The 17,496-nt window shown below is 40.7% G+C and overlaps 1 protein-coding gene across 5 annotated transcripts in view; it reads right to left on the bottom strand.

Moving 5' to 3' along the window:
* LOC112224863 (nebulin-like) overlaps positions 1–4,984 on the bottom strand; it is a 93,772-nt gene extending 88,788 nt beyond the window's left edge. For all 5 annotated transcript variants that reach the window (XM_042306584.1, XM_042306585.1, XM_042306587.1 and 2 more), the window contains exons 1-2: positions 4,910–4,984; positions 3,584–3,670 (exon numbers count right to left, since the gene is read on the bottom strand). In XM_042306584.1, coding sequence (XP_042162518.1) covers positions 3,584–3,643 — 60 coding nt within the window. In that variant the 5' untranslated portion in view covers positions 3,644–3,670; positions 4,910–4,984. The remainder of the gene's footprint in view (positions 1–3,583; positions 3,671–4,909) is intronic.
* Positions 4,985–17,496: the final 12,512 nt, after the last annotated feature.

Here is a 17,496-nt window from a genome sequence, read left to right as displayed (position 1 = left end):
ATGAAGCTCCTATTCCAGGGGGAAAGAGGAGCAGGAGCCTATAATAGCAACTGACTGACTGACTCTCTGTCTGCCTGACTGCCTGCCTTCTGCATCTGCCTGACAGAGCCCTATGACCAGACCTGGGTTCAAATACTATTTGAAATCATTTGTAATAATTTAGCTGGTCTTGACAGAGCTAGTCTGGCACAATGGAAACAATAGAACAGTTGCAAAATGGCAAACTCTGGCATTTTTCAAAAATGATGTGAAAGATTAGAATGTGAAAGATAGTATTTGCAGTGAACCCAGGTCTGACCAACAGAACCCTCTGACCGACCATCCCTGGGAACATAGACACCCTCACAAGACCTCACTAGCTATTTATGTTGGTTATTACATTTACAAGTCCATTGTTCTTGTTCTAAATAGCCGTTATGAATGTGAATATCAACAAGACAGATAAAACTCTTTTAATATTTAGAGATTATACTAATAAATATCCTACAATCAGTTTCAATCGGAGCAGCATACTGTACTAAACTAAAAGAATTCCAAACATATTCCCTGTATAGCCTGTGTCTAACTTTAACTAGGATTAAATTGTAGCCAGTGACCTGTCAGTTGAAAGTGACAGTACCTTGAACTCTAACAGTCATCTCAAACATCTCAAATGCAACATCTGTTTGTGCTATCTTGCAAGGAGTTGGATCAGGTTAAGATTCTCCTACTGCTACAGAGCTGCTACAGAGCCTAGATCTGCATTCCTCCTCTAGCTAGGTGCAGGTTGGCTGTCGGTTTCTCAAGACTTGTATCTACCTCCTAAGCACATTCTAAATTGAAGTTAGCAGACCCTGGGCTACTGGTGATACTGCCATGTGATTTAAAACAGGCAGCACAACCCTTCTCACCATCCTCCCGCTCCCTCCCTCCCTCCCTCCCTGCCTGCCTGTGCCATAGATGTCCACAGCTAAATTTGTATCTCCAGTGCTGTGCTGTCCAGAGAGTTTTTAACAGCCACAGCTCAGAGCTTAGAGTCAATGTTTCTCACACTGGGAAAACAATATACTGTGAAAAGTTCTCAAATGTGATTAACGTCAAGAGAGAAAAGTAGCATAGCATAAGACTATTAGGCTGAGTACCAGTCTATTTAGCTAACATTCCACTTCTTGCCACTCCTTGTCTTTGTCACATGCCATGGAGTACAGGGAGACGATTAGCTAAAGAGAGACTGGTACACAGGCTATAAAACCATGTATTACTATTTAGAGGAAGTGCTTTCGTTAAATGCTGAATATTAAATACTTACCATCCATATTAATAACCACTTACTAACCATAATGAAATATCAACAAACAAGTATACAAAAACATGGGGGGGTTATATTTCCAAATGCAACAATAAAAGATCAGAAGTTTCTTCCACATCTTCAATAAGAAGAAATGATTCCGATTCCCCTATAAGTTATCAACAACATAAAGTTTAGATGAATACGAGGCTAACTTTTAGACAAATACGAGCCTAACTTAAATCCTATTTCACCAGGAAATAAAATATTACATTATTAGTCTTCTACTTTCAAGCTCTGGCACAGAGTGGACCATCACGAAGAAATAAGAATAAAAATACTTCCTTAAAAACTTGGATAGACTATATGGATTATGGTGATACTACACAATGGCCAGAACTGCCAGCTAAACGGCTCAAAATATATTTTATTGCACATTCTTGCAGAAAGGCACAGTATTATCTCACTGATTCTATCTACAGTATCAACAAAATGGCGGCTCCCCAAGCTTGCAGGCCTTCCATCAATCCATCATTCTTATGAATGGAACATCACAACATTACTACACCTTTTACACCAATGGTGTAAGAAATGTTCTAGATTAAGAATCTTCCATTGAGGCATCTGCGGTGCAGTGTAACCTAATGTGAATTTACAGTATCTGCAGGAATGTCAGCAATGTCTTCACACTGGCTGTTGTGTAACAACTAGACCTATTACATCAGTGTGCTCCTACCATCAAAGCCCATAGCTGTCTGGGAGTCTTTAGGATAAGGTGGTTGGTCAGGTAAAGTGTACTTCTACTACATGTATCAACTACCAAGTTAAAGGTGCAATATTCAGAAACTGCTCTGCCATTTCCTGGTTTCTAAAATTCTAATAGCTCGCCTAATTTCAGTTTATCTGACAAAACAAGCAGTCATTGCGTAGAGTATCTTTGTAACATCGAAACTGCTGTGAAATATGTTTTCAATAACCACAAATATTTTATGTTCAGCTGTTTGAAGCTGGTGTTCAAAACCGAAAGCAAAGGACACAAAAATGAAGCTTAAGAATGGGAAGCATAGAGATAGCGCACATAGAACAGATCTACTGCTTCTTAGACCTGCTTTCAATTAGAATGACATATCTGTAGCTCACATTTCTATGTGAATTTGGTCTGGTTGCCCAAAAAGTTATGTAGCTTTAAAGAAGAAGTTTTCCCAATTTGAACTTTGCACTGCTTAAAACAGTTTTTTATCTATATCTATATTTTAGTTTCAAAATCAAATCATTTCTGGGTAACAATTAAGTGCCTTACTGTGATTGATTTAACTTAAAAAGGTGAATATATATATATATATAATTCCTAGCAAAGAGACATTTCTCAAGCAAGAATTGCGCTAGGACTGTCTGGGAGTGGTCTGAGTAGGGAGGGGAAACTGAACATTTATTGGCAGAGAGGTTAAGAACTGACATTATTATTGATGATTTAACTAATTTACCGCCTGTTGATGTCACCAGGCATCAACAGGCGATAAACTTTATCCCACCAAAGCAGACAGAAATTTCAGGCGGTATTTTCAAACAGCTTTTACACTAAAGGGGCACTATCATAATTTAAACAATTTCACAGTATTATTCCAACCTCATTCTGTGAACATGTATATATATATATATCATTTTTGACTGCGCTGGGCCTTTAAGTGCAATTGTCCTTGTAAACAAAATGGTGTGATTGCTTTTTATGCTCATAACTGGGCTTTAAAATGTCCAGGAAAAGAGGAAAGTGGCAGGGGTTTTGATTTTAATGGGTGGTCTGATTTACAGTTCTCTGGTCTGTACAGTGTTGGCCAGGGCCATGTCTCTAGCTAGCTAGCATATAAGGAGATGGGTGTTCTACTGAAACAGGATCTAACCCTCCTCACAGCTCAGAGATGCCTGGCCTCCTGAATTGCTGACTGGGGTGGTATCAAAAGTAAGTTTACTATTCATAGGGACTGAGTAAAGCTGGCCACTGAATTTGCAGACCCACCAGTACAGGGGCCAGAGAAGCCCAGTGGAGCCATATAACTCTGACCTAAGAACATAGAGGGTTTGGAACAGGGTCGAGGTGCCAATTCCATGACAATCAGATCAAGTCAGGAAGTAAGTAAACTGACATTCTGATTCCATTTCCAATTTTCCTTGACTGATTTGGAATAGAATTGACCCCAAGACCAGTTTGGAGGGCCCACAAGGCCTAACCCCGCACCCCTCTGATTCAAAGAGGTTGGGTTAAATGCAGAAGAGAACTATGGTATGTTGTGTCGATCTTGTGAGAAAATATTTACTTACCTCTTCCTCGAAAATCTCCTCTTCCTCAAACTCGTCCTCAAATTCTTCATTCTCATCCATGATGATGCAGTTTTAGGGGTTGTCTACCTGAAACACACAACAATCATTTGATTTCTCAATGAAGCACCTCCCAGTAAACTATGGTACACAATGTGTCTTTACCAGAGGCTGAAGGACAACATTAGCATAAATATTTTAAGAATCTGCCTTGCAGTGGCTTTTTAAGCCAAACCACCAAAGTCAAAGACAGAATATGGACAAAACCCTCTAACAAAGTCTGTCACACAAAGTGTGTAACATGATATTCTGATATTTCTTCATCTCTTGTTTCTTCTTCTTCTTTTGTCATTGTTTTGTTTAGGGATTATTTGTGTATTAGTATTATACTGTTAGACATTTGCTGCACTGCTGGAGCTAGAAACCAAGCATTTCGCTGCACCTGCTTTAACATCTGCTAATCTGTGTATGCAACAAATAAACTTTGATTTGATTGTAACATGTACACACAATAATGCCAGAATGCCAACCAATGCAACATGCTGTACCCCAGTTAAGATTCCTGTAGTATTTCCAGTGACCTTAGAGTAAAGGAAGCTGCTGACTTGCCGTCCACTAGAGCCCCAAACTGATATTCCACTTTGCGTTTTGCCTTCAAACCCAGACAAAAAAAACAAATACTATTCAAAATTCCCAGTCGGATAAAGATCAGGTAGAGCTAAAAGGTGTGACCACGGGCCAAGTTGCACTGGACTGCTTTTCACAGGCCTATAGGCTTTGTTGAGGGTTTGACACCCAAAACCCCCTCTAGAGCAGTCCTGCGCCTCCTGGCTGAAGGGTTGGCACAGCTGTCCTCATATCGCTCCAGCTATTTGTCATGTAAGCTAACACCTCTCTGCCTGATTGGCTGGCTTTGTTTAGCTAACGGCGCTCCAATGCCTTCTGAGGCTGCAGGTTAAATATAGGACCGCTGTACTAACTACCCTTTTTTAGCGCTCCACTCCCAAACTCTTCACATAATAAAAGATTTCCATCAACAATGACTAGAAACCAGAAGCAGAAGAGGTTGGGGAAAATGCAACCAACTTGTGGGTGTTCCATTGTTCCATTGACAGCCCTGTTGGTCTCTGGAGGTCCACTACTCTGAGACTCCTTCAACCAGGACACAGACCTGGGCGTATTCCTTGATTAACTATCCCCAAACAATCCACTGGAGCAGCAGAAGACAGATTGTACCAAAAAAAGTCCCAAACAAAGGACATGCAGAGGGTGTGCTGCAGCGGTAGGAAGAAAGGAAAGAAATATGTTCAGTTCATTTTTTTTGCTTACCAGTTTACTTTATAGTCAAATCGTTTCCCAAGCCACCAAAGAGCCTCCCCAACTTCCCTCCACAGAGACGATGGGCGACAGCTCACAGGTGCAGCGGCACCCCGGTTATCATGTGGTCCAAACAGCCAATCAGAGGGCAGCGCTCTCAGGTTTCAAAATCTAAATATACCTAAGTGATCCCTTCAGAAAGGAGCACCTGTTCAGTAAATGTATCAGAGAGAAATAGATACAACTATGAGGAAGAGAAGGGGTTGGGGTAGAGAGGGAAGAGAAATCAAGAGAAAACCCCAACTACCTTCCCACCTAAGGGCTAATGGGAGGTGATCGCCAATGTTGACTGGTTTGGGGGTGATGTCAGTGGGGACACTCTTGCAGGGGGAAGTGAGCTCTAGGTTATTTCAGAGTAGGAGTGCTAATCTAGGATCCAATTTGCACTTTAGATGATACTTAATGTGATTATAATATGGACAGGAAGGACCTCATTCTAAATCAGTACTCCTTCTCTGAGATGCTTGATACATAAGCCGCCTGGGGAGACTGGTACTGATAGTTCAGGTGAGGGTACTGCATACTAACTGACTGTATGCAGGAGACTCTCTGACTGAGATCATGTGTTAATTGACCCTGGTCACAGGGCTGTTTGGTGTCTGGAACAGGGTCAAAGCCAGAATGGGCCACTGGATTTAATGGGAAGGGAAGCAAACCGTTGACCTGCTTTTCCACCACCAACCCTAAATAAATACGCACCATAAATAAAAAACATAGCAACTGAGCCCTCGGTGTGATGATATCCTGAAAAAAAATGATTACGTGTTACTCATGACATACTTCTAGAGTGAGCTCAGCATGCGAACTAAAGGTTAGATCAGGCACCAATCAAGCTGATATGACATTACCCTGTTATGGTTTGTGGTGTCAAGCCATCTCCATTTTTCCAACAGTTTCCCTCAATCTTTGTAGTCTTGCATGTCTCTCCTAGTCTCACCCCTGCTTTCCTTCATCTGCACTGACCTGAAAACACAGGATAGGTGATATGTTGGATGCCCATCAGGCATCTTCTTTTATTTCTCCAGTCAAAGACACTTTAGACAACATATCTACAGCCTAACTGGGAGGGGCGGGGCCTTGGGTCTTCACTGTGAATGCAACAGCTTGTTATTGAGACCCAGAGCTTTGAGATGAGTCAAAGTTTTGAGTTGACCCCATGGATTGACAGATGCTCACTGACTAAGGCGCTAACTACTTAGCCTAACACACAGCGTGACCAGAGGTGGAATTGAATGCCTTCTCTCTACAGCTCTTCTGGGCTCTAGAACAGGCAGCTGCTGTCTGACCCATTCTACTGCATCTGACCTGAACTGACTGAAGGATATAAAAAGTATTCAGAGACGTAAATAAAAAATACAGCAGGGGACTATTTCCAGCTACAGTGGAAGTACATGTACAGTGGGGGGATGTGATGTGAGAGTGATACAGCATTCCCTTGGAGAAAAAAAACAACCTCTACCGAAGTTGGTTGTCGACAGTATATAAATAAGTTCATAGAAAAAGTATAGTACATTTATTGTACCTCATGAGGCCTTGTTTTACGTCAGATGGCGTCACTCCTATGCAGTGGTGATTTTAGCATTTTGGTGGGGCAAAAAATTAAAATAAAAAACAAGTGGGATGCATGCCAGCAAAGCCACTACACAACACAACACTAAACAATACATTAATTGCACTATAACGGTGACAAACGGTGCCCACAAACTGTTAGGGCCTACATAAAGCTGTCCCAACATCTTACCACTGCTACACCTGGCTATCAGCGGAGCCTTGTCTGGCAGCGAAACAGTTCATTCAGCCTAATTTACTGCCTTTAAAAAAAACATAGCTGATATGGCTGATTTGCTTAAACAAATGTGGTTTCTAATGACAATTGAGATGTACAAACTATGACATAAGGGGACGACAAAGCGGATAATAGGCAATCTGTAATTTCGATTAAGATATTAATGAGCGAGCTAGGATGGACGTAGTCAATATAACTATTTGTTTAGCACTTTTGAAATGTACAGTGAACGAATTCAGAACATGGGCCGTTCTTACAGTGTTCTCCATGTACACCAAGTCAGAACTGTAGGATAAATAAAGAGGGCATATAAGCAGACAATGAAAGCTCTTACAATATTTGATGATTAGATTTCTCTAAAACAGGTTATAGGCTACATATGCACCACCAATTCAGAACAGTAGGCAAAAATAAGAGGGGTAAATATATCAAATTATTATGGTGAGGCACATGGACTACTAACATCTTACTACACAACATACACTTAGTATTAATTTCTTAGCTACAGTATTCATATCTCCCTGGCATATTACATCATTTATGCAGCAGCAATACATTTTTGGACTCACCTTGTTGTGCTGTGCTCACTTGAAAAGGAAGGTGGAGTGGCGGTCCTTCGTGGGAAAATTTTGTCATTAAATTCTGGCATTCTCTGGATTTATGGTGCTTTCAAAACACCTGGGAACCCGGAAAAAAACAAGGTTGAATCATGATGACGTCATCGATCTTCAGGTCGTAACTCTAGAAAAAGGCTGGATTTACAAATCCGAGTTGGATGATCATTCAAAACTTATTTTCCCAGTCAGAGCTCGTTTATTACAGACTTCCCAGTTGTCTTGAACTCACTGAAGTCAAGTTTTTGCAGTTCCGAGTTAACAGCTGTTTTGAGCACGACACAAATCAGGCTTTATTGACAGCAATGTTGAATATTTATCATTTTACATTTGGAAGAGACTCTCAATCCCAGATTTGTGACCACACAGCCACTCCACTGAATAGCAGGCTAGTGATTGCTTTGTAATGCTTGCTGTTAGCCACTGTCACTGATTCCTTCCAAACCACTCATTGTTGAATTTGTGATTTCCAACTTGTGGTGTAATGTTTATGTCCAATGGCCGATGAGCACTACTGTACATATTATGTGATTTGACATCATTTTATTTGTGGCCAATAACCTTGAGCCTTCTTGGATGGGAACTTCTAATGTAGCTCTGTGGAAGCATAGATGGCTCCCGAGTGGCACAGCGTTCTAAAGGCACTGCATCTCAATGCAAGAGGCGTCACTACAGTCCCTGGTTTGAATCCAGGCTGTATCACAATAGGGCGGCACACAATTATCCCAGCGTCGTCCAGGTTTGGCCGGAGTAGGCCGTCATTGTAAATAAGAATTTGTTCTTAACTGACTCACCTAGTTAAATAAAGGTTAAAATAAAAACAAGGGGCTATAATTTTCTAGCTCTACACTTAGACTTGGTGGTGACGAAGTGTCTCCTTGACTGACAGAACAGTGAGCCAATCACGGTATTTTCTGCTGACTTACCCCACTACCACAGAAAGCACTAAGCTAGGCTGAAACACCTGCATTTTGGAGCTGCCTTACTCAAGAAAACAAAAAAGAGACCATGTTTGTATGCGGCTTTATTAACTCAATGATATATATATATATATATTTTTGTTTACAAACTGATGTGACATGTATTAATGCCAAAATAACATGCAAAACAGGAAAGCCTCCCCCCCCAAAAAAGAAAGATAATATTTTATTTATTTTTTGCTAAAAATGTGGGGCTCAAAACAGTTGGGGCCCTGCCCCATGACGGGTCGCCACTGCTCCTACACGACTCTCGATCTGACGTAAGACAAAAAATATATACATTATTAGGATCCACATTAGTTTACTTCATGGGGTTCAAACACGATTTGTTTAAATTACATCACAAACACATTATTACACCACTAATCTACCACTACAATACGTGTATAATACCACAATACAACAATTTTACAACAAAATGCATCCTGAGGTTTATTCATACATCTACCTTTCTGTTGCCCCTCTGGCTCTGCCTGCGTCTTTCGCTAGGTTGAGGTATGTGACATCCTCCACAGGAGAAGGGAGCTGCAGCAGCCTGAGTGACAGGCACAGCTGAGTCGTCTTTGCCTCACACGGCGTCTCTCTCTGGTCTGAAAGCAGTAATCTCAGCACTCAGTGGTCTGTAATGCACTGGATCAATGCTGTCTAGCCCTTCTTAGCAACATCGCTGCAGTTTGTCAAGTATGAGAACAGAAAGACAGATACATTGGCCTTTATTAATTAAGAAATAGGGCTAATATGGAGACATGACTTCATTTAGAGTACATCCAATAGAAAGCTTAATAACTCAACATGTTATACACATTGTCTACAGTTTGTTGTCATTTATCTGCATTGGAGACAGCTACGGCATCCTTTATCAGACAAGGCCTAGAATCAAATCAAATCAAACTTTATTTGTCACATGCGCTGAATACAGAAAGCATAGACTTTACTGACACACCCTTTACCAACAGTGCAGTTCAAGAAGAAGAAAATATTTACCAAGTAGACTAAAATAAAAATGAACAATAAAAAGTAACACAATAAGAATAGCAATAATGAGGCAATATGCAGGGGGTACTGGTACCGAGTCAGTATGAAGGCGTACAGGCTAGTTGAGGTAGTGCTGAGCAGTTGCCATACCAGAAGTGCTGAGCAGTTGCCATACCAGGCGGTGATGCAACCAGTCAGGATGCTCTCAATGGTGCAGCTGTAGAACCTTTTGAGGATCTGCAGACCCATGCCAAATATTTTTTGTCGTGCCCTCTTCACAACTGTCTTGGTATGTTTGGACCATGATAGTTCGTTGGTGCTGTGGACACCAAGGAACTTGAAACTCTGGACCCTCTCCACTACAGCCCCATCGATGTTAACCTGTTGAGTTTAGGGGGCAGTATTTTGATGTTTGGATGAAAAACGTACCCAAATTAAACTGCCTATTTCTCAGGCCCAGAAGCTAGAATATGCATATAATTGTCAGATTAGGATAGAAAACACTCTAAAGTTTCCAAAACTGTCAAAATATTGTCTGAGTTAACAGAACTGATATTGCAGGCAAAAACCTGAGGAAAATCCAATTAGGAAGTTATAATTATTAATTAATTATAATTATTTTGAAAGCTCCCTGTTCCATTGCATGTCTTCCCTCCATTTAAAGGGATATCAACCAGAGTCCTTTTCCTATGGCTTCCACGTGGTCTGAACAGTCTTTAGATATAGTTTCGGGCTTTTATACTGAAAGAAAGATTAGCAAGAAAGATCCCATCGCGTCAGTAGATGGCTGGGTGCCAGCAGCGTGGAGCAGACATTTTCTCTCTCACTCCGATTGAAAAAGCTAAGGTCCGGTTGAAATATTATCGATTATATATTGTAAAAACAACCTGAGGATTGATTATAAAAAAACTTTGACATGATTCTACGAACTTTACAGATACTATTTGGAATTTTTGTCTGTCCAGTCGTGACCGCTCGAGCCTGTGGCTTTCTGAACATAACGCATCAACCAAATGGAGGTATTTAGGATATAAAAATAATCTTTATGTAACAAAAGGAACATTTATTGTATAACTGGGAGTCTCGTGAGTGCAAACATCCGAAGATCATCAAAGGTAAGCGATTCATCTTATTGCTTTTCTGACATTCATGACCAATCTACGTTGCTACTAGCTGTTTGTAATGTTTTGTCTGCTGAGAGATGTCCTTACATAAACGCTTGGTATGCTTTCGCCGAAAAGCTTTTTTGAAATCTGATATGTGACACGCCAGGTGGATTAACAACAAGCTAAGCTGTGTTTTGCTATATTGCACTTGTGATTTCATGAAAATTAAATATTTTTAGTAATTTAATTTGAATTTGGCACTCTGCAATTCAGCGGATGTTGATGAAAATGATCCCGCTAACGGGATGGGTGCATCAAGAAGTTTTTAATGGAGGCCTGTTCGGCCCGCCTTTTCCTGTAGTCCACGATCAACTCCTTTGTCTTGCTCACATTGAGGGAGAGGTTGTAGTCCTGGCACCACACTGCCAGTTCTCTGACCTCCTCCCTATAGCCCGTCTCATCGTTGTCGGTGATCAGGCTTACCACTATTGTGTCGTCAGCAAACTTAATGATGGTGTTGGAGTTGTGTTTGGCCACACAGTCGTGGATGAACAGGGAATAGAAGAGGGGACTAAGTACACACCCCTGAGGGGCCCCAGCGTTCTGGATCGTGCATGCTTCAGTGTTGCTTGCCTTGAAGGGAGCATAAAAGGCATTTAGCATACATTTAACATACTCTGGGCAGTTCTGACTTTGAATATGTGGACAACTAAAAATACCTAGGTGTCTGGTTAGACTGTAAACTCTCCTTCCAGACTCACATCAAACATCTCCAATCCAAAATTAAATCTAGAATCGGCTTCCTATTTCGCAACAAAGCATCCTTCACTCATGCTGCCAAACATACCCTTGTAAAACTGACCATCCTACTGATCCTTGACTTTGGCGATGTCATTTACAAAATAGCCTCCAACACTCTACTTAACAAATTGGATGTACTCTATCACAGTGCCATCCATTTCGTCACCAAAGTCTCATATACCACCCACCACTGTGACCTGTACGCTCTTGTTGGCTGGCCCCTCGCTTCATACTCGACGCCAAACCCACTGGCTCCAGGTCATCTACAAGTCTCTGCTAGGTAAAGCCCCGCTTTATCTCAGCTCACTGGTCACAAGAAAGTTATTATCAATGGAATTGAACAATCAATCAATAGCTTTGACCAATCCCCGAGGTTTGTAAGACCATGGGTATAATAATAATTAGGCAAAGACTCAGCTTTGTGCAAAAGGTTAGTACAGTTTATTCAGAGAACGTTCTAAAGTTCATTATACAAAAGACATCCATTTTATAGCTGCGCACATACTTCCACACAAACAGTAGATATCCTACACACATACTTCCACACAAACAGTAGGTATCCTACGCACATACTTCCACACAAACAGTAGGTATCCTACGCACATACTTCCACACAAACAGTAGGTATCCTACGCACATACTTCCACACAAACAGTAGGTATCCTACGCACATACTTCCACACAAACAGTAGGTATCCTACGCACATACTTCCACACAAACAGTAGGTATCCTACGCACATACTTCCACACAAACAGTAGGTATCCTACGCACATACTTCCACACAAACAGTAGGTATCCTACGCACATACTTCCACACAAACAGTAGGTATCCTACACACATACTTCCACACAAACAGTAGGTATCCTACGCACATACTTCCACACAAACAGTAGGTATCCTGCACACATACTTCCACACAAACAGTAGGTATCCTACACACATACTTCCACACAAACAGTAGGTATCCTACACACATACTTCCACACAAACAGTAGGTATCCTACGCACATACTTCCACACAAACAGTAGGTATCCTACGCACATACTTCCACACAAACAGTAGGTAACCTACGCACATACTTCCACACAAACAGTAGGTATCCTACGCACATACTTCCACACAAACAGTAGGTATCCTACGCACATACTTCCACACAAACAGTAGGTATCCTACACACATACTTCCACACAAACAGTAGGTATCCTACGCACATACTTCCACACAAACAGTAGGTATCCTACACACATACTTCCACACAAACAGTAGGTATCCTACGCACATACTTCCACACAAACAGTAGGTATCCTACACACATACTTCCACACAAACAGTAGGTATCCTACGCACATACTTCCACACAAACAGTAGGTATCCTACGCACATACTTCCACACAAACAGTAGGTATCCTACGCACATACTTCCACACAAACAGTAGGTATCCTACGCACATACTTCCACACAAACAGTAGGTGAGTTTTATCCTTCTCCATAGTTCTCACCACTGTGTATCACTACCCAGCCGACAGTTCCATTCCCCCGAGATTAGGGAAACCTTGAGAAGTACTCCCTATGCCATCATAGGTTCCTCAGAGGCCTAGCCAGGTCGGTCCAAACACAGTTAAACTGTTCTCATTTTATTTCTTCGGCACACACATACAAGTTCAAATCCTAAGCTACGCCTTGCTCAGACAGTCTGTGTTTTTCCACTTTACAGATACATTGTTTAATCTAATTCTGACTAATTCTACACACATAATCAGATTATAATTTTATGATTCTCATCAATTTCATACAATTATAAGGTTTCAGAGTGGAATTATTTAATCATTATCTTTCAACATTTAAATGATTTTATCATCACCATAGCAGCACCCACCCATAGCACGCGCTCCAGCAGGTATATCTCACTGGTCACCACCAAAGCCAATTCTTCCTTTGGCCGCCTTTCCTTCCAGTTCTCTGCTGCCAATGACTGACACGAACTGCAAAAATCACTGAAGCTGGAGACTCTTACCTCCCTTACTAGCTTTAAGCACCAGCTGTCAGAGGAGCTCACAGATCACTGCACCTGTACATAGCCCATCTGTAAATAGCCCATCCAATCTACCTCATTCCCATACTGTTATTTATCTTGCTCCTTTGCACCCCAGTATCTCTACTTGCAAATTCATCTTCTGCACATTCTAGCATTCCAGTGTTTAATTACTATATTGAAATTACTTCGCCACCATTGCCTATTTATTGCCTTTACCTCCCTTATCTTCCCTCATTTGCACATGCTGTATATAGACTTTTCTACTGTATTATTGATTGTATGTTTATATTCCATGTGTAACTCTGTGGTGCTGAAATGTGTTGCACTGCTTTGCTTTATCTTGGCCAGGTCGCAGTTGCAAATGAGAACTTGTTCTCAACTAGCCTACCTGGTTAAATAAAGGTGAAATAAAATAAATAAACATGCTTCGTGAACAACAGGTGTAGGCTAACAGCGAAACGCTTACACCAGGGGAGAAGCCAGAAGATGCAGCTTAGTTATTGAAGGAAATTACATGATGGAGGACATTAGCAGCTGCACATTGATAGCTACAGCCTCAACTCTCAATAATCCCATCACTAACTCCTGGGAAAACAACTGTCCCCATAAACACAGAGGTAAGATGTGGTGAGTGTCATAGGTCATCATGACATAACTGTGCAAATGATCCTGGCATGTTTACCAATACCATACCACTGTGACTGGACAGTCACCCAGTCCAGACACCTGTCTGGGTGTTCTAATGGGTAACTGACATATAGGGGTCAGTAGCCCATAAAGTGACTAGGACTTGAATGCTTTAGGACTGCGGTCTTGTTTTTTCATACTGTATGCTGAGTAATGCACATTTTCCATTAACAGTGGCAAATGTTTTTATTTGACTATCTTCATAATGTATGTAGGGTGAACATGTTTGCATTTTTTATGTATCCTTTATTTCTACAGGGTATTCTCATTGAGAAAAACCTTTTTTGCAGCATGGGAGACTTCAGCATCATATGTGAGAATAGCAGGGCCGGGATGTGGTACACACCTTTCAGATTACATCATTCTCATGTTTATGGTGTTTGACACAGTGACACATTTACAACCAATGACAAGACTATTTGTTGAAGACAGTTCCTCTGTTCCACTCAGAGATAGATTGAGGACTCAAAAAAAAACATATCTGTGCTATTATAGGGTCTGTGACAGCATGGGCAGCGCCATTGAGGCCATCTCCATTTGAAGTAGTCAATTTTCTTCTTCAAGATTGGCTTATACAGGTTGGACATGACCCCAACAGGGTCACCAGGAGAGAGCAGCCAATGAAGTTGGAAGTCCCACCCAGTTGACTACATTAAAATGGTTGAAGCACTCAATGGCAGTGCTCATGCTAATACTGCCTTTTGGCCACTAGAGGCCTCCCTCATTCTCTATGGTTTCACTCTGGACAAGTGACCAATAGAATGGTGTTTCACAACTGAGTAATCAGAGACAATACACTCCTACCTTAATACTTGTATGTTATTCTCTTACAATTGGACATTATTTGCTTGCTTATTCCCTTTTGATGACTAACATGTATGACAATTCTAAAATAAATTAATCTCGCTATGCCAACTAAAAGTCATCTCATTGTAAAACTGAAAGTGAGAAAATAATGGTCTCCTACTGTAGAAACATACTACAGTATGCAAATGTCAACTCTCGTGTTGAAGTGCTGTTCCGGAATGTACTGTCCATAGAAAAATTGAAATCTGAACCATTATGAAAAGACATTATAGCTCAACCTGGAACAGTACTTAGTCCTGCAGTTTCTCACCTCTCCTCATGTCTGTCTGCTCACCCTTTCTATGGGAAGATCTCAATTGCATACTCCTCATTTCCTACTCAAAACCGATTGGAGAAAGTCAGAGGAGTGATCTCTGGCTCTCTCAACCAACTTGGTTTGAGGAGATGAGGAGAGAGGACAACAATTGAGATCTTCCCCATGTGAAGCTAAGCAAGAGATCTTCCCCATGTGAAGCTAAGCAAAAGATCTTCCCCATGTGAAGTTAAGCAAGAGATCTTCCCCATGTGAAGCTAAGCAAGAGATCTTCCCCATGTGAAGTTAAGCAAGAGATCTTCCCCATGTGAAGTTAAGCAAGTGATTTCCAAAGTGTGGGATAATAAAGGATACTTGCCTTGGACAAGGCCTTGTTCAGCTGTGTTCCTCATCCTGTCTTCAGCTGTCCCACAGACTGTGTCACTCTCTCACTGCTCCCGGTCTGTCCATCAGAGGCCATTTTTCTCAAAACGAATGCTGAACATGAGTCCAATGGTCCACACCAGAACAAACTGCCCCCAAGAGATTGATTGAAGAATACAGGGTTGCAAACTGCTGAGGGCCCAAAAAGGTGACACTTTTTTTTGTTGCACTGAAACATGCAAAAAAAATCCCTGCTAGGGGGAATGCAGGTTATAACTAATTAAACCACGGATCTACATGATCAGTCTCTGTGTGTAAAATAAACTCACAGCTAAAAAAAGCAATCCATTTGTTGCCTAGACTTCACTGCAAATGACACTCTTGAGAAAGAACAATACACTAATATTGCAGTTAGCCATGACGGCCTTTATAATAGAGTGCTTGTGACCACACACACATCTATATATTGCACTTGGGAAAAAAACATCTTAAAGTAGAAATAGAATGAAACAAAAAGGCATTCTATCCAATATCCTAGAGTACCTTTTGATTTTTTAGTAGCTTGTAAATTCAGGGAAATCAAGTGATGATCAGAAAAGGGAGCACTTCAACATTTTGCATAAGATATATCCATGTAATTCTATGATGTCCAAATTTGTGGCTATTGATGATAACTGCGTTTTCTGTGAAAAAGGTGAGAATCTGTCTCACTTGTTCTTTGAATGTAAATTTGTGCCCGAATTTTGGGAAAACCTTGCAAAGTACTTATTTACAATTATGAACACTGCCTATAATTTTAACATAAAATATATATGTTACTATTGCAATGATAACAAAACCACTGAAATTATTGTTATTTTTTTAAATTATTGTTGCCAAATACTTTATACACAAACAAAAATTCCAAAATTCTATACCAAAATTACCAATTTTTCTGATTGAATTTAATTATCTTATTAAAACACTAACCCTAGTAAATAACAAAAATAATATCTTCATGAATCATTATAATAAGATATTTTCAGAGTGAATATAATTGCACTTAAAATTGTTTCTTTTTTGTATTTTATTTATATTTTTTGTATGTTTGAGCATTGTTAATACCTGTGTTTGGTTTGCTAGACATGTTTGATGTAGCAATGTAAGTTATTTGTTTTACGAATAATATATATATTTTTTAAGTTGATAAAAAAAATAGGACAGCCAATAGCTACTTCCCTTACTGAGGAGTTGGCAACACCGTTGCCGCTCGAGTACACTTTTGGGGCACAATCGATAGCGCGCTGGACTTCGGGCTAGAAGGTCGAGGGTTCGAGACCGGCTCCCTCCCTGTTTCATTACTATAGCGAATTGGTTAGGTTACTAATGTTATCTCATCTGATGTTGTAACGTTAGCTGTCTGACTTTATTAGCCAGCTAATTTTCCTAAACTCAATTTTAATCAAGTAAATTGGCTAATGTTGCTCAACATGTCTCTGGCTAGCTTACGGAGATTTTGATCCAGTTAGCAAGATTCTTAACAATGCTAAAAATACTTTCTCCTTCACCTCACCTCACTTTCCAAATGACAGTTGTCTTTCGGTTACAGCTCATTAAGTACTCTTCATCACCTTCTCACCCCCGTCATGTGGTCAGGCTTCTCATCTAACGTTACCTCTTCGTTATCGTTCAGGGACGCGCTGCTGTAGCTGGCAAGCTGCCATTCCTCTCCGCTGTCTTCCCAGAGCGCTGATGGTTGTCTCTTCTCTCTTCAGTCGCTTGTTGTGCTGATTTCTGTTATGTAAACGATTGGCTGAGCCTTGGATACAACCAGTATTGCTCCAAACGCGCATCGCTCGTTCGCTTACGGCCAATAGTGATCCAAAGCCCCCCCTCCCAAACGTTCTCATCGGATCTACACGAATCACATAGGTCACCTATTTTGAATTCAAAACGGCGAATTTCGCCTAAAGGTGACTAGTTTGTATCGCTGAGAATGACAAAACCACATTACAAGGGTATACGAAGATAACCAGAAACATAGGAATATTTCTTACCTGTCAAATAAATACACATTCACGACAAATG

The sequence above is a fragment of the Oncorhynchus tshawytscha genome, linkage group LG26 (genome assembly GCF_018296145.1).
Source record: "Oncorhynchus tshawytscha isolate Ot180627B linkage group LG26, Otsh_v2.0, whole genome shotgun sequence".
Taxonomy (NCBI): domain Eukaryota; kingdom Metazoa; phylum Chordata; class Actinopteri; order Salmoniformes; family Salmonidae; genus Oncorhynchus; species Oncorhynchus tshawytscha.
Note: the sequence above shows the minus strand (reverse complement) of the source record. Positions and strands in the feature narration are given on the sequence as shown.